A 24,779-nucleotide genomic window follows, 5' to 3' on the forward strand; every position below is an offset into this window, starting at 1 on the left:
CCTTACAGCAGAATCCAGTTTTTAAATTGCTTATTTATAGGACTAAATCCAAGTTGTTATCCTCTAAATGGATGGTTGTTTTTTTTCTTTTTTTTGGTGGCACTGGGGCTTGAACTCAGGGCCTTATGCTTGCTAGAAAGGGACCCTACCACTTGAGCCACGTCTCCAGCCCTTAAATGTAAGGCTCTTTACAATCCAACTCTTGTGTATTTTTGCAGGCTTGAACCTCCTCATTATGTTCTACTAAAAAGTTCCATGTGTTTCATGTGTCCCTGTTTTGTTTGTTTTCCTCCATGCTGTTCTCCATTTCTGCTTTCAGTATCCAAGCGGAAATACCTTTGTGCTTCCAGGAAGAGGTATCATCCTCATTTTCTGAAGCCTTCCTTAATTAAGTTAGGCTTAGTGGCTTCTTTCTTATTATACCTTATTTGAATCTCAGTTATAGCAATAATAAAATTATAAATTTTCTGTCTTTTCTTTTGTGATCTCTTTTCATCAGAATATCCTCAGCATATAATAGGTAATCACAAATTATTGATGAATAAAAAGGACATACAATACTGTGTATTTCTCATTTTGTGAGGCCGGTCATTTGAAGTTTGGAAATCATTCCTAAGTTCTCAGTCATTGTCTGGAGTCTGTTTCCACACAGAAACCAAGAGACCCTACATCCCTTAAGTATAGGTATCATGAGTACTCTGAGACATTCTTGCCATTCCTCTGCTGCTAGAGGAAAACCACTGACAGATCTGCTAGGCCAGACTGCACACCTCCATAAATATGGAGATTTGTACTGTGGCTCACGCTTTCAGTCACTCAGTCTTCAAGAAGGCTTAGTATTCTTACCTAAGAATGTTTCCTTTTCCTGATATATCAGCCTGTTGTGTGACCAGAATGTTGAAAACATTCTACAGTCAAAAAATATTTTAAATCTGAATCTAAACTTTGGCAACAGAATATATGCTTCTCATTTTCTGTATAGTCACCAGTACTCAGAAAATTACTCCAGCTTTTCCTCTTTAGAAACTAGCATGTTTTGTGACACTGAAAAATGGTACTTAATGTGCAGCTCAAGCATGATATGCCACTGATTCTTTTCTTTTCAGTCATTAACTTTTCTTACGATTTACACACTTCACAAAAAAAAAGGAATGATAAAAAGAGGCCCCAATTGTTATGACAAAATAAATTCAGATTTGTATAATCGCTCTATTTATACGTGGGAGCAGGACTTTCCCCACAGTAGGCACAGCAGGGTTTGAACTCAGGGCTTCACAGTTGCTAGGCAGATGCTCTACTGCTTGAGCCACTCCACCAGCCCATCACTGATTTCTTAAATAGGATGAACTAGTTAGAATTTTACTTTCACGTTACATAAACTACCCCAAGAAAATAATACTTATTATGAGGATAGTACATTTCTTACAGAATCAAGGAAAAGAATATAGCTGAATTCTCAGGGAAAAAAAAAAACTTGAACTTGACATTTGGATATCATGAAGACTTAGTATGTGCATATTTGTACATGTGTGTATCAATTTGTCTTTGTTCTATTCTTTGTTTGTGGGCTTTGTTTTTCATTTTCATATATATTTGATTTCTCTACAAAGTAAAATACCTGGCCAAGAAAAGCTCCAGTTTTTTGTTTGTTTTTGTGGGTTTTTTTTTTTTTGCAGTACTAGGCCTTGAACTCAAGGCCTTCACCTTGAGCCACTCCACCAGCCCTATTTTGTGATGGGTTTTTTTCGAGATAGGGTCTCATGAACTATTTGCCCCAGCTGGTTTTGAACCATGATCCTCCTGATTTCTGCCTCTTGAGTAGCTAGGATTACAGGCATGAGCCACTGGTACCCAGCCAGTTTTGTATTTTGAACCTCAAGCCACCAGAGGCAAATTTATCACAAAATCCACTTTAGTTAAAATATATATAGTTAAATATATAAATAGTTAAAATATTCCATTTGAAGTTAAAAATAAAAATTTGAAGTTAAAAATATTCCATTTTGAATTTAAAATATTCCATTTGAAGCACTGACTTCAATTGAATCCCTGATTCAGCTTAGTTCCTCCCCTGGATAATTCAAGTGTAGTCAGAGATGTGAGCCATATAACAAGCCAAGAACCTTGTGATCAAGGGCAGAAAGGGCACTTTCAGGTAGATGAAGAAAGTGGGGTCTTCTGCAGGAGAAATAAAGGAGTGTCTGGACAGCAAATCCATTATGTATCAACTACATAGTCAAGTAGTTTTCCTCTTGCTCCAAAAGTCACTGCATAGTGATCTGTTGCATATGGTCAATATTGGTAACTTCTTTCATTTGAAATCTCCAGAAGTGAATGATTTGTTAGAAGCTATTTACATCAAATTAAAATGTATAGTGCTTTCATTATTCCAAATACAACTCACTCTCAATGTGACTTTTTTTTCTTTTATATTCCATTATACTAGGTGTGCATTTTGAAAATTGTGTTTTGATTAATGTAATTCACTAGGAAAAATATTTTCATAATTTAGCAGAAATTAATTGCTTTCTCATTATTCCTTCAGTATAATAGCAGTGTATTGGTGCTTGGAGAACCCAGCTACACACAGACAATTTTTCACAATAGCAGAGCTGTTGATTGTCAGCTGCCTGCTGATGTCCAGAAGTTTAATATTATGGATCTCATGCATGAGAAACCAATTGTGAAGTGGCAATTAAAGGTAAAATATTAATCAATATCCTTATAATCCAAGTAAATGCTCATCTAAAAATTCATAATGAATTTATGGGGCTACGTTTAGAACACATGACCTTATTCTAGAACTGTATCTTACAGGTATCTAATGATGGTTATACATTCAGTAATCCTAAAATAATCATCATATATGATGGTGCGTGTCAAACTTGTGGTCACTATGAAAATGGCTCATGTACTATAAAGGTATGTATTAGCTGTTGGGATATCAATTGTGTCTTTTTTCCACTTTCATATCAGAAAGACCTAGAGAAAAGAATTCCTCAAGTTTATATAAGATTAATTGAAATTGTTCATCTTATTATAACTTTTGTAGAAGTGGTAAGGGAGAGATTACCACCTTTAACATTTTGGACAGGCAGATTTTTTATTCCTAAAAAACCAAAGTAGAAGGTTCAAATTGAATTATTCACTCCTTCAGTCCTATATACACTATTTTTTGAGTAGTACTAATTATTTTTCCAATAACATAGCTCTTTCTGGTTACCTAATCCTCTTTGTGGCAAATGTTATGCATTTGAGTAGAGTTTGTAAAATATGTAGGCTTAGCACTTTTACAGAGATAGTGTTTTCTTTTCAACTAAATTCTTTGGAGCATGCAAGTGCTCACCACTTGATGGATTACAGACTAACACCACAGCCTACACGGAGCTTATAGTCACACCTTTATCTTTATATCTAGTCTCCTGGGCTTTCTCCCTGTGAACTGATGATTTGGTAGACAGCAGGAACCTAATATCACATAACTGTTCAAAACCAAAGTGCACACAAATAGTATTTATGTATATGAAAATAAAAAGGTTATTTTTCTAAACTAAATCTTTTTTCTTTAAATTAGCCATCAAATCACGTCAATAAGACATTTCAGTTGTAGAGAAGTTGTTTGATTTTTATTTCCCCCCAATATTCCATTTATACATGTTCATAAGTACCTTTAAAATGTTATTATTTAATGCTATTTTATCCTCTTAAGACTATTTGTTTTAATTCTTATGCAGTATTCCAAGTGATAACAAGGGAGAGTTTGTAAAATGAGAAAAGTTTATAAATAAAATTTGAATATTCTCAAGTTAAGAATAACTGCTATATTCCAGGAATGAGGTAAAGGAGAATGATGGAGAGGTGAATTCAACTATGATACATTATTGTAAGGACATTTGTAAATGTTGCAATGTATCCCCAGTACAACAATAATTAAACAAATAATAAAAAAGACTTACTGTACACTTAATGTCCTTTCTCTGTGTGTCAGAATCTTCCTCTTGTAATGATACCCATTACCAAGTGTGGGTATTTATGCTATGGATCTGGTCTAATTTGTTGTATTCACAAGACATAGAGGGATCCAAGGGGAAAGGAAAGTAACTATAAACTAAAATGATTCTTTAAGCTGTACAGGGGAAAAAGTTAATCTTATTTCTTTATTAATGGAGTACTTCCAGAATGTGTTTGCAGTGAAAAAAGGAAAAAAGAAGAGAGATTTTTCCTTAATGTTATTTGTAAGCTATCAGCGACAATTTTGCAGTTGACTTATACTGCCTTATTCCTCAGATTGATGAGTTCCACAGGCATTTATACATATGGAAATTATTTGCTTTTTAGCATGCAGTCATGATTTGAAGTGTGAAAAAATATTTCCTACTCAAAACAGAGATAATATGCTTTCATTAAAATCATCAATATGTATGTTTCTATTATTCTATGTATAATTTTATGCAGTAATTATAACTCATCTTTACCGATGCTTTCTTTTAAAAAAAAATTGCTACTAGGAAAATGTTTGCATTATCGATGGACTCTGCTACACTGAAGGGGACAAAAATCCTACCATTCCTTGTTTGATTTGTAAACCCAAAATTTCAAAATTCACTTGGTCATTTTTAGAAAGTAAGTCATTCTTTTTTTTTTTGCATTAGTTATTTTTTTTTAATTTTATTATTCATATGTGCATACAAGGCTTGGGTCATTTCTACCCCCTGCCCCCACCCCCTCCCTTACCACCCACTCTGCCCCCTCCCTCTCCCCCCCACCCCCTCAATACCCAGCAGAAACTATTTTGCCCTTATTTCTAATTTTGTTGTAGAGAGAGTATAAGCAATAATAGGAAGGAACAAGGGTTTTTGCTGGTTGAGATAAGGATAGCTATACAGGGCATTGACTCACATTGATTTCCTGTGCGTGGGTGTTACCTTCTAGGTTAATTCTTTTTGATCTAACCTTTTCTCTAGTTCCTGGTCCCCTTTTCCTATTGGCCTCAGTTGCTTTTAAGGTATCTGCTTTAGTTTCTCTGCGCTAAGGGCAACAAATGCTAGCTAATTTTTTAGGTGTCTTACCTATCCTCACCCCTCCCTTGTGTGCTCTCGCTTTTATCATGTGCTCATAGTCCAATCCTATTGTTGTGTTTGCCCTTGATCTAATGTCCACATATGAGGGAGAACATACGATTTTTGGTCTTTTGAGCCAGGCTAACCTCACTCAGAATGATGTTCTCCAATTCCATCCATTTACCAGCGAATGATAACATTTCATTCTTCTTCATGGCTGCATAGAATTCCATTGTGTATAGATACCACATTTTCTTAATCCATTCGTCAGTGGTGGGGCATCTTGGCTGTTTCCATAACTTGGCTATTGTGAATAGTGCCACAATAAACATGGGAGTGCAGGTGCCTCTGGAGTAACCCATGTCACAGTCTTTTGGGTATATCCCCAAGAGTGGTATTGCTGGATCAAATGGTAGATCAATGTCTAGCTTTTTAAGTAGCCTCCAAATTTTTTTCCAGAGTGGTTGTACTAGTTTGCATTCCTACCAACAGTGTAAGAGGGTTCCTTTTAACCCGCATCCTCGCCAACACCTGTTGTTAGTGTGTTGCTGATGATGGCTAATCTAATAGGGGTGAGGTGGAATCTTAGTGTGGTTTTAATTTGCATTTCCTTTATTGCTAGAGATGGTGAGCATTTTTTCATGTGCTTTTTGGCCATATGAATTTCTTCTTTTGAGAAAGTTCTGTTTAGTTCACTTGCCCATTTCTTTATTGGTTCATTAGTTTTGGGAGAATTTAGTTTTTTAAGTTCCCTGTATATTCTGGTTATCAGTCCTTTGTCTCATGTGTAGCTGGCAAATATTTTCTCCCACTCTGTGGGTGTTCTCTTCAGTTTAGAGACCATTTCTTTTGATGAACAGAAGCTTTTTAGTTTTATGAGGTCCCATTTATCTATGCTATCTCTTAGTTGCTGTGCTGCTGGGGTTTCGTTGAGAAAGTTCTTACCTATACCTACTAACTCCAGAGTATTTCCTACTCTTTCCTGTATCAACTTTAGATTTTGTGGTCTGATATTAAGATCCTTGATCCATTTTGAGTTAATCTTGGTATAGGGTGATATACATGGATCTAGTTTCAGTTTTTTGCAGACTGTTAACCAGTTTTCTCAGCAGTTTTTGTTGAAGAGGCTGCTATTTCTACATCGTATATTTTTAGCTCCTTTGTCAAAGACAAGTTGGTTATAGTTGTGTGGCTTCATATCTGGGTCCTCTATTCTGTTCCACTGGTCTTCATGTCTGTTTTTGTGCCAGTACCATGCTGTTTTTATTGTTACTGCTTTGTAATATAGTTTAAAGTCAAGTATTGTGATACCTCCTGCATTGTTCTGTTGACTGAGTATTGCCTTGGCTATTCGTGGCTTCCTCTGTTTCCATATAAATTTCACGGTAGATTTTTCAATCTCTTTAATGAATGTCATTGGAATTTTGATGGGAATTGCATTAAACATGTAGATTACTTTAGGGAGTATCGACATTTTTACTATGTTGATTCTACCAATCCATGAGCATGGGAGATCTCTCCACTTTCTATAGTCTTCCTCAATCACTTTCTTCAGAAGTGTATAGTTTTCCTTGTAGAGATCTTTCAAATCTTTTGTTAGGTTTACACCTAGGTATTTGATTTTTTTTTGAGGCTATTGTAAATGGAATTATTTTCATGTATTCTTTTTCAGTTTGCTCATTGTTAGTGTATAGAAATGCTAATGATTTTTCTATGTTGATTTTATATCCTGCTACCTTGCTATAGCTATTGATGATGTCTAGAAGCTTCTGAGTAGAGTTTTTTGGGTCTTTAAGGTATAGGATCATGTCGTCTGCAAATAGAGATATTTTGACATTGTCTTTACCTATTTGTATTCCTTTTATTCCTTCTTCTTGCCTAATTGCTCTGGCTAGGAATTCCAGTGCTATGTTGAATAGGAGTGGAGATAGTGGGCATCCTTGTCTGGTTCCTGATTTTAGAGGGAATGATTTCAGTTTTTCTCCATTAAGTATAATGCTGGCTGTAGGTTTGTCATATATAGCTTTTATAATGTTGAGGTACTTTCCTTCTATTCTTAGTTTTCTTAGAGCTTTTATCATGAAATGGTGTTGGATCTTATCAAAGGCTTTTTCTGCATCTATTGAGATGATCAAGTGGTCTTTGTCTTTGCTTCTGTTAATGTGGTTTATTACGTTTATTGATTTTCATATGTTGAACCACCCCTGCATCCCTGGGATGAAGCCTACTTGGTCGTGGTGAATCTTTTTTATGTGTTGTTAAATTTGGTTTGCCATTATTTTGTTGAGGATTTTTGCGCCAATGTTCATTAAGGAGATTGGACTATTGTTCTCCTTTTTGGAGGTGTCTTTGCCTGGTTTTGGGATAAGTGTAATACTGGCTTCATAAAATGTGTTAGGCAGTTTTCCTTCCCTTTCTATTTAGTGGAACAGTTTAAGGAGGGTTGGTATCAGTTCTTCTTTAAATGTCTGATAGAATTCAGCAGAGAATCCATCAGGTCCTGGACTTTTCTTTTTCGGGAAACTCTTGATTGCTGCTTCAATTTCATTTTGTGTTATAGGTCTATTCAGGTGATTAATTTCCTCTTGGTTCAGTTTTGGAATATCATATGTATCTAGGAATCTGTCCATTTCATTAAAATTTTCAAATTTATTTAAATAAAGGTTCTCAAAGTAGTCTCTGATGATTTCCTGGACTTCCATGGTGTTTATTGTTATCTCTCCTTTTGCATTCCTGATTCCAGTAATTTGGGTTTTTTCTCTCCTCAATTTAGTCAGGTTTGCCTTGGGTCTATCGATCTTGTTTATTTTTTCAAAGAACCAACTTTTTGTTTCATTAATTCTTTGTATGGTTTTTTTGGTTTCTATTTCGTTGATTTCAGCTCTTATTTTTATTATTTCTCTCCTATTTGTTTTGGGATTTGCTTGTTCTTGTTTTTCTAGGAGTTTGAGATGTATCATTAGGTCATTGATTTGGGATCTTTCAGTCTTTTTAATATATGCACTCATGGCTATAAACTTTCCTCTCAGGACTGCCTTTGCTGTGTCCCATAGGTTCCGGTAGGTTGTGTTTTCATTTTCATTGACTTCCAGGGACTTTTTAATTTCCTCTTTTATTGCATCGATGATCCATTCTTCATTAAGTAATGAGTTATTTAGTTTCCAGCGGTTTGCATGTTTTTTTTCTTTACTTTTGTTGTTGAGTTCTACTTTTACTGCATTGTGATCAGATAGTATTCACGGTATAATTTCTACTTTCTTGTATTTGCTGAGACTTGCTTTGTGCCCTAGGATATGATCTATTTTGGAGAAGGTTCCATGGGCTGCTGAGAAGAATGTATGTTGTGTAGAAGTTGGATGAAATGTACTGTAGACATCAAGTAGATCCATTTGATCTATTGCATATTTTAGATCTTGGATTTCTTTATTGATTTTTTGTTTAGATGACCTATCTATTGATGATAATGGTGTGTTAAAGTCTCCCACAACCACTGTGTTGGCATTTATATATGCTTTTAGGTCTTTCAGGGTATGTTTGATGAAATTGGGTGTGTTGACATTTGGGCATACAGATTGATGATTATTATTTCCTTTTGGTCTATTTCCCCTTTTATTAGTATGGATTGTCCTTCTTTATCTCATTTGATCAATGTAGGTTTGAAGTCTACTTTGTCAGAGATAAGTATTGCTACTCCTGCCTTTTTATGGGGGCCATTGGCTTGGTAAATCTTCTTCCAGCCTTTCATCCTAAGCCTATGCTTGTTTCTGTCAGTGAGATGGGTCTCCTGCAACCAACAGTTTGTTGGATCTTCCTTTTTAATCCATTTCATTAAGCGGTGCCTTTTGATGGTTGAATTAAGTCCGTTAACATTAAGTGTTAGTACTGATAGGTATGTGGTGATTCCTGTCATTTAGTTGTCTTAGTTGTTTGAAGGTTTGATTGTGTGTATCTAAGTTGAGGTTACTCTCTACTTTCTTGCTTTTTCTTTTCCTGTGGTTTGGTGCTGCCTGTCCTTTCATGGTTAAGTTGGGTTTCACTTTCTGTGTGCAGAATCCCTTGAAGAATCTTTTGTAGTGGTGGCCTTGTGGTCACATATTGTTTTAGTTTCTGCTTATCGTGGAAGACTTTTATTGCTCCATCTATTTTGAATGATAGTTTTGCTGGGTAGAGTATCCTGGGGTTGAAGTTATTTTCATTCAGTGCCCGGAAGATCTCACCCCAAGCTGTTCTTGCTCTTAATGTTTCTGTTGAGATGTCTGCTGTGATTTTGATGGGTTTATCTTTGTATGTTACTTGTTTTTTCTCCCTTACAGCCTTCAATATTATTTCCTTAGTTTCTGAACTTGTTGTTTTAATGATGATATGTCGTGGGGTAGTTCTATTTTGATCTGGTCTGTTTGGTGTCCTGGAGGCCTCTTGCATCTGTATGGGAATATCTTTCTCTAGATTTGGGAAATTTTCCATTATTATTTTGTTGAATATATTACGCATTCCCTTCGCTTGCACCTCTTCTCCTCCTTCTATGCCCATGATTCTCAAGTTTGGTCTTTTGATGGAGTCAGTGAGTTCTTGCATTTTCTTTTCACAGTTCTTGAGTTGTTTAATTAATAGTTCTTCGGTTTTTCCTTTAATTACCATTTCATCTTCAAGTTCTGTGATTCTGTCTTCTGTTTGTTCTATTCTGCTGGATTGGCTGTTCTGTTTCGTTCTTTTTTCTGAGGTTTTCCATATCCTGGCTGTTTTCCTCTTTTATGTTGTCTATTTTTGTCCTGAGTTCATTTATCTGTTTATTCATCGTGTTCTCTGTTTCACTTTGGTGTTTATGCAGTGCTTCTATGGTTTCCTTTATTTCTTCTTTTGTTTTTTCAAATTCTCTATTTTTGTTGTCTTGGAATTTCTTGAGTGTCTCCTGTACATTTTGGTTGACCCTATCCAGTATCATCTCTATAAAATTCTCATTGAGTACCTGTAGTGTGTCTTCTTTTAAATTGCTCTTGTGGGCTTCATTGGGTCCTTTGGCATAGTTTATCTTCATTTTGTTGGAGTCTGGATCTGAGTACCTGTTTTCTTCATTCCCCTCTGGTTCCTGTACTAATTTTTTACTGTGGGGAAACTGGTTTCCCTGTTTTTTCTGTCTTCCTGTCATTGTCTTTGGTGTTGTTACTGTCCTTGTACTGTGTGCAGTTAAGTATTTTCTAGCTTGTAATAATAACAATGGTAATATTTAGAATGGAAGGGTGAGCTGAGATGGAAAGCAAGAAGTTAAAGAAATGGGAAAAACAAATACACAGACTGGAGGGAGAAAACAGAACAAGGTGTCAGACAAGAAGATTTCAAAGTTATAAACAAGGAGCTTTAGTGTACTAATCGACAGTAAGCTGAACAGACATTAGAGATACAGAGAGAGGATTGAAAATCAAACATAATAAAAAAAAAGGTAATAAAAATAAAAAATAAGTAAATGAAAGAAAAATCTATTTATACAAATGTATTAAAATAAAATGAAAAAATAGAAAATTTAAAACAACCAAAAAACCAAAAAACCTCCAAGTTCAAATGCAGTGAAGTCACGGTCTCCAATCCTAGAGATGGTGCCTCAGATGTTGTTCTGTAGTTGTCTCATCAAAGGGGACGCATAAAGAAGAACAAAACTACACACACATGCACAAAAATAACCCCACCAAGAGTCCCAAGCTCAAATGCAATACAGTTTCAGTAAGTTTTTCAGCTTGCAGGTGTAATTCGGTTGTTCTCTCATCAAAGGTAGGGAGACAAAGAAAAAAAAAAAAAGAATCTGGAGACAGTTCTGAGAATGGTTTCTGCAACTGTGGCTTGCCTGCCCACTGTTGTCAGCCTGCTGTTGCTGGAGGTGTTATTTATGCAGATCTCTGGGGTTAGCTTAGCACTCACCTGGACCCTCAGACTTTCTTGTTCAGATTTATCCTGTGCGGGAGCCTCTGCTAAAAGCTTTCCCCTTTCCAAGCACTGGGAAAGGTGACACTGCACCCACGTTCTGAGGCCTGCATGTTTATTTACAGTTCATGTGGGAGGTGGGTCTTCCCCCCTCTCCTGTGGAGTTTTCCTCACACCGCCACTTTCACAAGCTTTCCTGCTCCTGGTTACTGGGCGGTGCTGCTGCTCCTGCCAGCCGCCATGTTTATTTACAGTTCATGTGGGAAGTGGGTCTTCCCTCTTCTCCTGTGGAGTTTTTCTCCCTCCGCCACTCTCACAAGCTTCCCCGCTCCTGGTTGCTGGGCGCATGCCCCCACTCCAGCCAGAGGCTCTCTGGCCTGCCTGGCTTGTTTATTTACAGTCCCGGGAAGGATTCCCTTCCCCCAATCTTTAGCTCTCAGTGCACCCCACCCTCTTTCCTGCGTGTCTTATTTGTTCTTATTGTTTATTAGTCAGTTTCTCCTTTTTCCTGGGGTGGAGGTCAGTTTGTCCAGGGGGCTATGCTGCTCTGGCCCAGGCTTGTCTGTGGGAGTATCGTGAAGCCCACCTGGTCCGCGTCTTCCCAAGCCATCTGGGCACCGGCCTCTGGCGGCCTGGGGGCCCTCCTTGTTTCTCCCTTTAATGTGAAATGGAGATTCTCTGCACCAGCAGGAGGTGTGGAGGGGTCAAAGTTATGCCTTTTCTCAGTGATTATGCCTGCAAAGTGTGTCTCTGGCGTCTCTCCAAGATTTCACTATAGGAGGCTCGCTTTCTGCTTCCTCCCTCTAGCCGCCATCTTGGAATTCTCATAAGTCATTCTTTATCAATCCAAATATTTCCTATATGAGACAGTTTTAAAGTATTTTAGATCACAGGTTACATAGATGTGTTTTAGAAGGATGCACACCATGTATAATTTATCGTCTCTCCTACCTGTATAATTTACTCTGAGGAAATAAAAGATGAGATTTGTTTTATACACAGTCATGCATCAGATAATGATATTTCAGTCAACAACAGGCACATAAATTGTGTCCACATAAGATTATATCAGCTAGTGACGTCATAGTTGTTTTACTTTGTGTAAGTATACTGTAGGATGACATGAAAAAATTGCCTAAAAATGCATTTCTAAGAATTTATCCCCAGCATTAAGTGGTGAATAACTTATGTAATTTCTATTATAATACTATAATAACATGAGGTATTTTAATATTTAACAAGGAAAGAAAACATGAATTATTAATGGAATAAATGGAAATTGTTAATTTAGTTACACATCATTTCTTATTCTTAGCTTTAACTCTGTTCAGTTTTGTGAAAAGGCATTTAACCATTTACACTCCAGAGGTCATGAATTCATCACTTGCTAAATAAGATATGTAGACTCAATACTCTATAAAGTGCCTGCCATCATTACCATTTTATGCTATGAGTATAATATTGGGTATGGGTAATTTGGGAATACTTTATTTCATTCAAGCAAAACTGCAAATTGTTGTCACATACCATATGACTTCTTCACTGTCCTAAGCATGGTTAATTCTGTCCACTAAGTGAGTGAATAAGGAAAGGGGACATTTTAAAAATGTAAGACAACACAAGTAGATATTTTAAATTGTTTTATGAACATAAAGGGAATTGTCCCTATTCTCTGATGCAATAATTTTCCTTGTGTTGGAGCTCAGCCACAGGAAGGGCTCAGAAGTGCAGAGCACTAGTGTAATTAAAGGCACCCAACCACTACAACTGGGGAGGCAAGTATGATGAGAAGAGTTTGGAGGAGTCAAATGAGGAACACAGTTATAGACAGAAATGGAGAAAGGGAGATGCAGCAGAAGAAAGTGATGTTGAAAGAGCCAGAGTGCATAGAAAGAGTGAGAGAGCATGCAAGGGCAGCAAGCAGTGAGATGGTCAGTACTCAGAAGTAGTTGAAGACAAGATGAGGTGCCTCCAGTCTGGGCCATGCAAATGTATTCATGTATTTTATGCTATATTCAAGGAGTTTATACACTCTCATAGCAAAGCATGAGTTCAGCACTGCCAGTTACTTTTACATTTTCTAAGAATGGAATTGAATTAATTTATTCTGAATGTTAAAAAAAATACAGCTAATAGAACTTTTCTCAGAGTTTAGTCTTTATCAAAATTCCTGGCATTGTTGAAGCTCTAAGAATCATACTTCTTTCCTTTTCTACACAGGTAAAAGATTTTCTCTGTTTGCTCTGTTATAGGAAACCAACCACCTGTCATTCAAACATTGCATGACAAATTACAGACATTTTATGGAGAAAACTTTGAGTACCTGTTTAAGGCCCTGGATCCAGAAGGGTCTGAGATCCATTTCACACTGGACTCTGGTCCTGAAGGAGCAAGTGTTTCCTCTGCAGGACTCCTTACATGGAAAACAGACTCACAAATTCCCCAGCAATTCACTCTACGCCTTAAGGATGACTGTGGTGCTGAGACTAAAGTCACAATTCAGGTTTAGTTGTAGTTACACTAATATCACTGGATCCTTTAAGGATAGCAGCAACTTTATTTTTAAATCAAAGCATAACACGTATTTTTAATTTCAAAGAGTAACAAAGTTATCTAACACTGCACTTTGACTATTTTTTGTAAAAACAAAGAACCTTAGAGATAATCTCAAACCCAGAAAAATGGATCTAAAATGAGAATCAACACCATTTTATTCTGTATCTAAGATAAAGAACTAATTCATTTCTACTTCCATCAAAGACCTGTGATTACAATAAAATTGATAATTATATCCTACAAATGAAATTCAGATGTTAAATTCAAAATTGTAATCATAGATATGATTTGAGATGACTGACAACTATTATTCCTTTATTGATATTTTTAGTATGTTAGTCATGAGTTTTGAATACTTATAAACTCTTTTTGGGCCATGCATTCACTTGAAACTTGGGACACACTTTCACCCAGACACATTGGTATTAAGGGCTATTGTATTCTATGTCATGTTAAATTGGTAATTTAAGTCATCATTCCCTTCTTTGATTTGGGGATAACCTGGAGGGCTAATTAGGTTCCACATTAATGATGTTTTCCCTAAGTATTTAGTTTCCTACTGGACTATAATGCATGTCTGTAATTCCAGAACTCAGAAGGCTGAGGCCGAAGGAAGGTCATAAATTTGAGGTCAGCCTGGAATGTACAGTGAGTTTGAGGCCAGTCTGGACTACATAAAGAGAACCCATCTCAAAATATATATATATAAATAAAACAAATAAAAATGAGTTTAATCATCTTAGAATATTTTAAAAATAATATTGTCCCTAGCATGTATATTTTAGCTATGCTCTTGATAGAGTGCCTTAAAATTATTTTAACTACCATCTTATATAAAATATATATTTTACAAAAATATATAATTGGATCAAACATGTACATAAACACACATGTCTGTCATGATTTTCCGGGCATAAACTAAAGAAAATTTTATTTTAAAATAAAGTATTTTTTTTCTCTTTTGTAGGTGGATGTGAGGTCTTGTGATTGCTTGAATGGTGGATCGTGTGTGTCTGATAGGAAGTTTCCTTCAGGTAGTGGAGCATACCTGTGTGTCTGCTTGCCTGGCTTCCACGGTGTTCTTTGTGAAGTGGATGCCAGTGAGTGCCAGTCAAACCCATGTGGCCTTGGCAAATGTAGTAGCCGTTTTCCCAGTTATTCCTGTGACTGCCCACCTGAGCTCAAAGGTAAGTTTTGATACCTCAGAAACTAACTTGGAATGTGAACAAATTAGAAAGTTCATCAGAACATCCATCTATGGGTTACTAAAGCAAATGGATAGCCCTAAAGATTTTTAAACACATTTTAAATAATCTAATACAAGTTGTAACAATATATGTGCTATATATAGCCTCTGGGTTTTTAAATTATAAGTTGCTTACATTTACTCTTGTATATGTAAGCCCATTTATTTGACTGTAATAAGAATCAAGGAACCTGAATTGCAGGTTCCTAAACATTTTTTACCTGTCTGGCAGGTAAAAGCACATTTGAAAATATTATTGGCTCAAATGGTAGAACACTTACCTAGCAAGTGCAAGACCCTGAGTTCAAACCCCAGTATGACAAAAAATATTATTATTAAAATATAATATGGAATAGTAAAGAAATTATGACATGGAATATACGACAATTAGGACTTGAAGTGTTTTGATAAATTTAAAAACTTTGATAAACTTAAAAAATTTCATGGTATAAGGTGAAATCAAACGAAATACTAGCATATTCACTGAATAAGTTTCATTCTGTCTGTGACCAAATACCTGCCAGAAACAATGTTAGAGATGTAAGATTTATTTTGCTTCACAGTTTCAGAGGTTTCATTCCAATGTCCTTGGTTTTGTTGATTCTGGGCCAATGGTAAGGCAGAATATCATGGTGACAGGGTCATGTGGCAGATTTTCTTCACCTTAATGTAGACAGGAAGCAGAGAGAGACTGGAAGGGACTAAGGCCAGGTACAACCTTCAAATCATGCCCCCAGAGACGTACCTTCTCCAGTAAGGCCCACCTCCTAAAGTCTCCACCATCTCCCAAAATAGCACCGCCAGCATGTGTTGAACACATGAGTCATATTCCAACTGTAACATTCAGTTAATTCATTATTGTACTAAAATGTCTGATTCTAGAAATAGCATGTAACTGACAAACTTTAATTTCTCAAAGCTTTTTAAAATCTTATGTGAACATTTTTAAAGTTATATAGATGTAAATTTTCAGTTATTGAGCTAATATTTTCCTTGAAGACATCTTTTTAACATCACAATTACAAAGCAGAATACTTAAATGTCTTCTAATTTTTGTCATTTCAAAGTAACTTTTATCATTTGGAACTACAGAGTATAGATATTTCTTTTCTACTGTATTGTGGACTGTATTTGAAAGAATTCAAATGTTGGTTGCTTCATGGATTTTTGTATAACAAGGGCTATTTCCATTAATGATATGAATTTGTTCATTCAAATAAGTTACTAAGCATTTCATAGAGTACCACTTCATCTTAAAATATTTTATTGAGGAAAGATCCACTTTCCCAAGACATTGTAAAATTTTCAAAATCCAGGAACTAGACTAACAAGTTGTCCTTAAGCTAAGCAGGCAACCATCCTAGGCAAGCTTTTTTCTTTTTTAAAGTCATTGAGTTTTTAAGCAAAGTACAAATTAATTCTGTAATATGGTAAATTTTACCTTAAATATTAGTAGTTCTTTTTTTGGACAGGATCTCACTATGTAACCCAGACTAGTCTCAAACTTGTGGTCTTCCTGCCTCAGTTGCCCAAGTTCTGGGACTACAAGTGTGTGGCACCACATGCAACTATACTAATAGACTTCTAAGTCAACTTATCTACAGGAGAAATCCTCCATACCTGAAGGGTCAGGTTTACAATTAAAGAAATCTATAGACTATAGCAAGTTTTTTAAACAGCACATTTTTCTCCTTATAATGCAAGACTTGTTTGTGGGAGTTAGGAAGTCATAAAGAGTAAAAAAACCAACCAGGTGTGGTGACACACTTCTCTAATACCAGCATAGCATTTTGGAAGTTGTGGCAGGAAAATCTCGAATTGGAGGCCAGCTTAGCCCACATAATGAGGCCTTGTCTCAAAACACCAAAAAAAAAAAAAAAAAAAAAAGAAGTAAAAGAAACTGTATAAGTCAGTTAGACATACAATGCATTTCAAATTATAATAATTTTCATTCTTAATCTGTATTTCCTATAGGCAAAAATTGTGACGAAGATGTTGACGAGTGTGAATCTACACCTTGCTTTCGAGGAGCAGAGTGCCTCAATACCTTTGGTTCCTATCATTGTGGTCCATGTCCAAAGGGATTTTATGGTGATGGGAAACTATGCCATGGTAAAAGTCCTTATTTTCTGCTATGAGATGTTTTCTGCTACATTTGGCTAATCCATATCATTTAGTTCCATTCTTCCTTGCACTCATGTGTTCCTTCAGTATTTACACACTTTTTCATATACTGAACTAGATGCAGAGGACTTAGAAATATATCTGACATGTCCTTCAACTGAATAAATAAGAGTGTTAGCAGGGAGTGTGACTAGCAATCAAATAGCACAATTAGGTATTCTATGTCTTTTGGTAGAAGTGCCTAGAAAGAATAGGAGAAATACTACTCAGGGCAACATTTCTACCTCTAATAATAATAATGGAAAACTTTAAAGAAGAAATTCTAGACTATACTAAACACAAGAGCTGAAACTGATGTAGCAGTTCAAGGGAAAGAAAAGTATCCCAAGAAAAAGGAATAGCAAGAACAAAGGCATGAGCCAGGTGACATCACAGCACACCTTGGGCACCATGGATAATTGCAATGTGCTTGGGGTATAGGAGGCCAGGAGAGTTGCTGCAAGAACTGAAACTAAAGAGGTAGCCTGTAGGTAGACCAGAGGGGAGTCACTTAGAGTTTTGAAAATGGAAAGAAACACGGTGAGGTTTACATTTGAGAATATTTAAAAAATGTAGAGGATATGTTATTTGTAAGTCTGAGGATAAGAAGAAAAGACAAGATAATATTTCAAATATATAGGAAAAAGATGATGATATTATGCTGTAAGAGCAGATGATGTTGAATGAAAGAGACACTAAAATAGCAAGATGGTAGTACTTGGTCAGTAATTGAGATTAATATGGTGAGAAAAAGAAAGTCATTAAGTTTCATGTGTTTCATTTATGTCAGTGGGTGTGTGGAACTGGCATTCACATTGCTATGGACTGAGTTGTGTCTCCCTAAAGTCAGATATTGAAGACCATCTGGCTATATTTGGAGTAAGGAAGCAATTAAGGATAAAAGATGTGATAAGGGTAGAGCTCTGATTTGACAGGATTTGTGTCTTACAAGAAAAAACACCAGAGGGCTTTCATGTAAGGATGTAATGAGGAAGTAGCCATATCCAGTCCATGAAGAAGATCCTCACCAAAAGCCAACCAAGCCAGCACTATGCTTTCCAAAACAGCACGAAAACAAATTTTTGCTGCTTAATCAGCAGGCTTTGGATTTTTGTAATGGCAGCTCGAGCTAAGGCACACAAGCAGCACACAGGAAGAAGTGGTTTTGGGGAATAATGATGCTGGATTTTGTTTGGATACAAAGAGACTGAGGACTGTGGAATATACACATGAAGCTGAGAAGAAAGGAAAAGTTACGACACTATTCGTATTTATTGACTATGGGATAAAATTATCCATGGAAAGCACAGATTTAGAGGAAAGGAGACACAAAATTGGTGGGCATAAAAACTTTAAATATTGAAAGAGAAAAGATATAGAAGACAGTATCAAAGAATTGTATGTTTGGTATAATTGAGTGGATCATATTTTTATGGAAAATGTGTATTGATAGTATATCTGTCACCTTGTACTTCAAATTGGAGTGGGTCTTTCTAGCATTGGAGGCAACAAGTATGAGGAGCACAGTGAAGTGAGGGAGGGGGTAAGAGGGTTGCCTACTACTTTGGCTGCTCACATTTCCACCCACAGTATCCAGTTCCTAATATTTACACTTTCCACATGACTAACATCCCTTTTTTCCAAACAAAGGGGACTGTTCCCGCAAGAGAACCTTTATCGAGCAGAATTTAAGAGAAAAGCAAGTTGAACCAAATCCCATTACACAAGAGTGACCAAGAGATATCTAAATATTGTCAAAATCATTTGTGTATTTTAGAAAGATGTTTATTACTACAAAAGACATTTCCATTGTTGTTGGTTACTTAGTTTTATGGTAGGCACCATAGTTAAGAAGTATACAAATAAATAAGGCATTGTTCTTATTCTTGAGTATTTTGCTAACTAGTAAAGGGAAAGTGATACATAAGAGTCAATATAAAGAAAATAAAACACAAGAGTTAATATCATGAAGGATAAAGTTCTGTGTGAGAACCCAGATGGACTAAGTAGACTGGCTGTGTGAATGGTATTGAAAAAAGGTCTATTAATCAGCTTAGGCTTCCATAAGACAATACCAGAGACCAAGTGATTCAATCAATAGAAATTTTTCTCACAGTTCTAGACGCTAGAAGTTCAAGATGAAGGTGCCGGTTTGGCTGGTTTCAGAAAGACCTTCTTCCTAGTGTACAGATAGCTAATGCCTCTCTGGGCCTTTATTCTGTGTGTGCTTTCCTAATGCCTCTTCCTCTTTTTAGGACAACAATCCTATTGGGTCAGGACTCCACTCTCTTGACACATGTAACATTAATTACCACTTAAAAAGCTCAGTCTCCAAATACAGCCATATTTACAGCTAGGGTTTTAACATAGGAATTTTGTATACTAGAGGGTCTACTAAAAAGATGGTGCCTCAGTTGGTTCTTTAATCTAATTTGCAATGATTTCAATCTATGTGACAAGTATATCCTATGTTCTTGCTCATGTTGCTTTAGCTTTGTAATATCTGAGCTCTGATCTGTTTTGTGTGTATGTGTGTGTGTGTGTGTGTACCCATTCGCAGTTGAAACACAATTTTTAAGTGAAATTACTACACAAATTGGGATTCTTACAAGGTCTGACAAAAGTGTATTTAAGGAAGAAGATGGCAAAAATGTCAAGCAAACAAAGAACCATGTTAAGCCAACGAACAGTAAGTAACGGTATTCCTCTAATAAGCAATGGTGTTCAAATCTAATGACAAATGATACCTACCATTTGTCTTCTACAAGACCAATGTATTTATTCCTCAGGCATTTTTAATTTTAGAAAGATCACCTATATAATGCAGCTTAAAATGTATTTTTTCTTGCTAATCTAGTTAATCTTCTGGGTTATAGTCTACAAAAATGAATTTATGCCATATAATGACAAAATATAGCATTACTGAAGGGGATTTCATGGGAGCTTATTAATTATTATTCTTTAACTTTTATACTAGCTAAAATTCTGTTATCTTGTGTGTCCCAGTAGGTTACAAGATCCCTGAAGACAGGATCAGGGTCATGATTTTTTATTATTTTATGGGTCTTGTTATAATGTTTTGCATGTTGTAAACCCTACATGAAAGACTGAATAGCATAATGCCAAATATCATGGGTAGAACACAACCTCTAGATTGATAAATCTTATTTACTAACATTTCTGTTTCTTTTTTGGTTTAGATTTGAGTTTTCAGCCATCCAAAACAACACATTCATTAACTGGTACAAGCTTTACCCACAGCCCTGCTACTATGGAAAAGTTCGTGAACATGGTGAACACCTCCCACTTGTCATTAAAATCAGTTAAGAGTCAAATGGATAACTCCAAGAAAGCTATTTCTCATCAGATATCAGACTATGCACATGTGGGCTATGTTCTCAGAGCAAATCTCAGTCTGAATGAAGTGGTAGTTCTTATAAATAGCAGTAGTCCTTTAAGCAATTATCCAAACAATTCCAATGGTGAAGTGAAGGACATTCTCCAGAACACCATCCAAACACAGACAGGAGGGCATAATTCTCACATTAACAGATCTGTCCAAAGTTATTCCCCGTATGAGTTTATGCCATCAGTTACTAAACCAGTGACTATTTCGCCAGAAAAGTTTGGATCAACCAAAACATCCACTTGCACTGAATCACCTTGTTTCCCTGGTGTTTCCTGTGTGCCAACCACAGATGGTCACTTCAAATGTGGACGCTGCCCATTTGGATATTACGGAGATGGTATCAATTGCAAAGGTATTGTGACAATTCTTCAGAAGATATAAGGAAAATTATCTAGTTCAAGTATAATTATCTTAAAGGAAAGGTTTTCCTATTTACTAATTTCTCTTTAATCACTTTAGTTCACCATGTCTTGAAAAAAATAGTAGATTTTTCCGAGTTACTTTTTAAATACTGTTAATAACATATAGGATGACAACTATACAGTATGTATTATGAATACATTTATTAAATACCTTCTATGTTCCAAGCCTGTAGAAATACTCTGCGTTAGTTATGTTATATAATTTGCAACAGCCGCCTGACACACTGTTGTTTTTCTCATGATGCAGATGAAAACACAGCTTTGTGCACCTGCCTGTTCTGGTACCAAGCAGCTAAGGAGATAAAACAAAGATGTGAATAAACACCTCATGACAGTGTGGATTGGTTTCATTTTAGTTCACAGTGGGCAGTTAGCACTTCAAATTACTAATTCAGGCATGAGCCACTGGCACCTGGCTAAACTACTCTATAATTTCCCCAACTCATTTGTGATTCAAACACGTTTTGCATCATTTTAATTTTATAGGTATTGTTTACATCTTTTCAAAATTATCAGCATTATTTTCTCTGATACAAATCAAATTTTTGGCTTTGACAATGTAGATGCTGTTTTCTTGTTGACGTAATTGTTTTATTATTACTGTTTTCTTTTATGTTTTGGTTTGTTTGAGACCAAAAGGGAGCAAGGGAACTGCTGGAGTATTTTTACATTCCCTAAAAGAACTTTTTTTTTCCTGTAAGAATAAGAATAATAATTCTCAACACCTGCATATTTATAATGCAAAATTTCTTGTTAGCAAGGAAGACAAAACATCTCATGCATTTCAGTTACCTAAGGAAGTATTAAATTCTCAATAAGATATATCAGGTAGGAAGAGAAGCTTAAGAAATACAACCCTATTACCTTATGATGGGGTTCCTGCCATCTTGCTCTTTGAAATTCTGATTATCCCTGTCATTCATCACCATTTAGCTAAATAGTATTTAAAACTTCATTACCCTCTGAGAAAAGACTGTAATCCTGAGTGTAGTTACCTGTTGACTCCAAAGTTAAGTAGTGCTATGGGAGTAATTACCACATATGGTACAACTTTCTTACTGTAGTAAGCATTTTTTTGTCATTCTAACAGTAAAAGAAGTATAAAAAACAAATTATAGGTTAATATAGTAGTTGTTTAATACTGAATCAAAATGTTGGAATTTGAGAAAATTTTAGTTTTATTATGACTAAATCAGTGGGTGACAATATGTCATACCAAGAATTCAACCATATTTCCTTGATTTTTGCAGCCATTTGTAGGCACCCATGTGGAAAAAGCAGGGAGTGTACTGCCCCAAACATATGCATATGTAAACCTGGTTACACTGGCTCTAACTGTCAAACTGGTAGGTATATCATTCCTTAGCTTGCATAATAAACTTTATTTGATAATTGGTATTTCTAAATCATCTAAAATCAATTTGATAATTGGGCTTTATTTTATACAGCTATATGCCACCCTACTTGCAAAAACAATGGAAACTGTGTAAAGCCTAACACTTGTGAATGTCCTCCAGGATATCGTGGAGCAACATGTGAGGAAGGTGATAATTCAAATTGAAAATCAAATAATAGGACTAATATTAAGAATTATTTTCTTTAAAATATTTTTTAAAGAATAGATAATTCAAATTGCTGTGCTTGTATTAATATGTATTCATTAATGTCCATGTAAGAGTTTACAGTTTTTTAACATTCACTAAAAATAATACATTTTAAAATTTTAAAAACTTAAACTTCAGAAATCTGACATCTAAAGATCAATAGCTAGTTTTGGTAAAATTATCTTCCAAAAATTTAGTTATAGGATACTATATCCTTCAAATATTTGGCAAAGGTAATTATTAAATAACTTGTCAAAGATGATTCAAAGGAAATGTTAAATTTAAAATAATTAAAAGATATAGGGTTTCAAGAAGAAATGTAAAAAGGGATTTTAAAAAGGACATAGCAATATAAATTGCATTGCTTAGGTTCAAATGTTAAGTGGACAATTTGTGGACTAGCATTCCTAAAAGTATGGTATTCAAAGAAATAAATTTGTTATTTTTAATTTTTTTTGAAAAAAATACATTCTGGTAGATGACACATGTAATTATGAATAACTGAGAATCCTGTTAAATGTTTTAATGATAAGGCAAGCTACAAATGAACAAGTTAAAGTAAATTTAGGGTGAACTAACAGAAACCTTCAAAATTAATAGCATATGAAAATAACTATGGAAAGCCAGGCCCAGTAGCTCACATCTGTAATCCTAGCTATTTGGAAAGCTGAGATTGGGAGGATTATGATTTGAGGCCAGCCTGGGCAAAAAGCGTTTGCAAGACTCCATCTGAACCAATAAAAGCTGAGTGTGTTGGTGTGCATCTGTCATCCCAGCTATGCAGGAGGTTTAAATAGGAGGATCTCAGTCCACCCTGGCCCGAGCATAAATGGGAGACCCTATTTGAAAAATAACTAGCACAAAGGACTGAGGGTAAGGCTCATGTGGCAAAGCACCCACCTAGCAAACACAGGCCCTAAATTCAAACTCTACTATGTTTAAAAAAAAAAAGTGGAAATATAGAAATAGTCTATTTACAAGGCAAGAATACTTTCATGACTGATAAGTGCTTTAGAAGTGTAACTCACTAGTCTATCCCTCAGGAGTAAATTGCATAGTAAAAAGGAAAGGAGTTTGTTATTAATTGCTCTTATAAGAAGGCTTCATTGTGATTGTGCTTCATATATATAAATGGACTATTAATGATCGCTATTAAAATTTGACAATAATGTAATTTGTGTCTGCAGAACATTGTAATCCACCCTGTCACCATGGTGGCACGTGCTTGCCTGGCAATCTCTGCACTTGTGCTTATGGTTTTGTGGGACCAAGGTGTGAAACAAGTAAGTAAAATTCTCTTTCAGTCTGATGTAATGGACGTGCTCCTTAAATGAGCTGATGTCTTCAAAGCTAAGTGAAATGAACCCAAACCCTAAGTAAGGCGTACCATCCATGATTTATGATGATGGTTACCACCAATGTGGGTAGTGTTGGGAGCAACCATGGAGGCCCAATATTAACATAAAGAAATTTGGTCTCAATTCTAGTCTTATCCCTACTCATGGTCTTTTCTTTGAAATAAGAGGAATTTGATTTTTATAATTTGCATCTAAATTTACCTCATTTAATTTTTTCTAGAATTGTTTTCATAAGTAACTAATAATTTCCCCCAATAGCCAACTTTTGTTTATCAGTCAGCTTAATGGTTTTCTACTTTCCCCAGTTCTGTTAGCAAGGGAACACATGAATGTGAGAATTGCAGAGCATCTAAAGCCAAAGTATAAATGATGTTTTGCTTTTGTCTCTGATCTAATTCATTACAGATGTGCTTGGCAGTTAAGAGCTCATTAGGTATAGCCAACGATTTGACCTTTCCAAGCTTAACTGGTCTTTCTCTTATCTTTACTCTGTGATCTTAGTGGTTTGTAACAGGCACTGTGAAAATGAAGGTGAATGTCTTGCCCCAGATGTCTGTCAGTGCAAGCCTGGCTGGTACGGACCCACCTGTAGTATAGGTAAAATCAACTACTTTCAATTAACATGTCAATTAAAATTTAAAATGTGTCAGTGTCCTAAGGACTTACACCTAAGAAACCAAACTGATCTGACAAGACAGTTATGAAATTTTTATGTCAGAAAAAAATTTAAAAATTCTTACATTTCTTATATACCATAGAGTAACTTACAGCATTCTTCTTATCCTATATAACCAGTATAGGGTTTTTGTTTTTGTTTTGCTATTATATTTCCGTCATCCACTTACCTGTTGTGAACACAGAACACCTGTGTTGCATTTTCTACATTTAAAGGTTTTATTCCTCTTAAATCACAACACGGACATTCTGTTCTGTTAAAAGCTAAGCAATTCTGGGTATTAAACAGACACCCATCATCTTATTCCATTTATTTATCACAGTATTTGACTTGCTTCTTAGCAGCAGTGTTTGCAATTATTTGTATTTAATC

General features: G+C 35.6%; 1 protein-coding gene across 1 annotated transcript in view; it reads left to right on the plus strand.

The window, feature by feature from the left end:
* Positions 1-24,779, plus strand: part of Vwde (von Willebrand factor D and EGF domains) — a 78,265-nt gene that overhangs the window by 41,337 nt on the left and 12,149 nt on the right. Inside the window, exons 15-25 of the mRNA XM_074057795.1 lie at positions 2,546-2,701; positions 2,818-2,922; positions 4,509-4,623; positions 13,226-13,476; positions 14,497-14,716; positions 16,750-16,887; positions 20,139-20,699; positions 22,020-22,115; positions 22,218-22,313; positions 23,561-23,656; positions 24,233-24,328. Of these exons, the coding sequence (XP_073913896.1) occupies positions 2,546-2,701; positions 2,818-2,922; positions 4,509-4,623; positions 13,226-13,476; positions 14,497-14,716; positions 16,750-16,887; positions 20,139-20,699; positions 22,020-22,115; positions 22,218-22,313; positions 23,561-23,656; positions 24,233-24,328 (1,930 nt within the window). The remainder of the gene's footprint in view (positions 1-2,545; positions 2,702-2,817; positions 2,923-4,508; positions 4,624-13,225; positions 13,477-14,496; positions 14,717-16,749; positions 16,888-20,138; positions 20,700-22,019; positions 22,116-22,217; positions 22,314-23,560; positions 23,657-24,232; positions 24,329-24,779) is intronic.

Source organism: Castor canadensis, chromosome 2 (genome assembly GCF_047511655.1).
Source record: "Castor canadensis chromosome 2, mCasCan1.hap1v2, whole genome shotgun sequence".
Taxonomy (NCBI): Eukaryota; Metazoa; Chordata; class Mammalia; order Rodentia; family Castoridae; genus Castor; species Castor canadensis.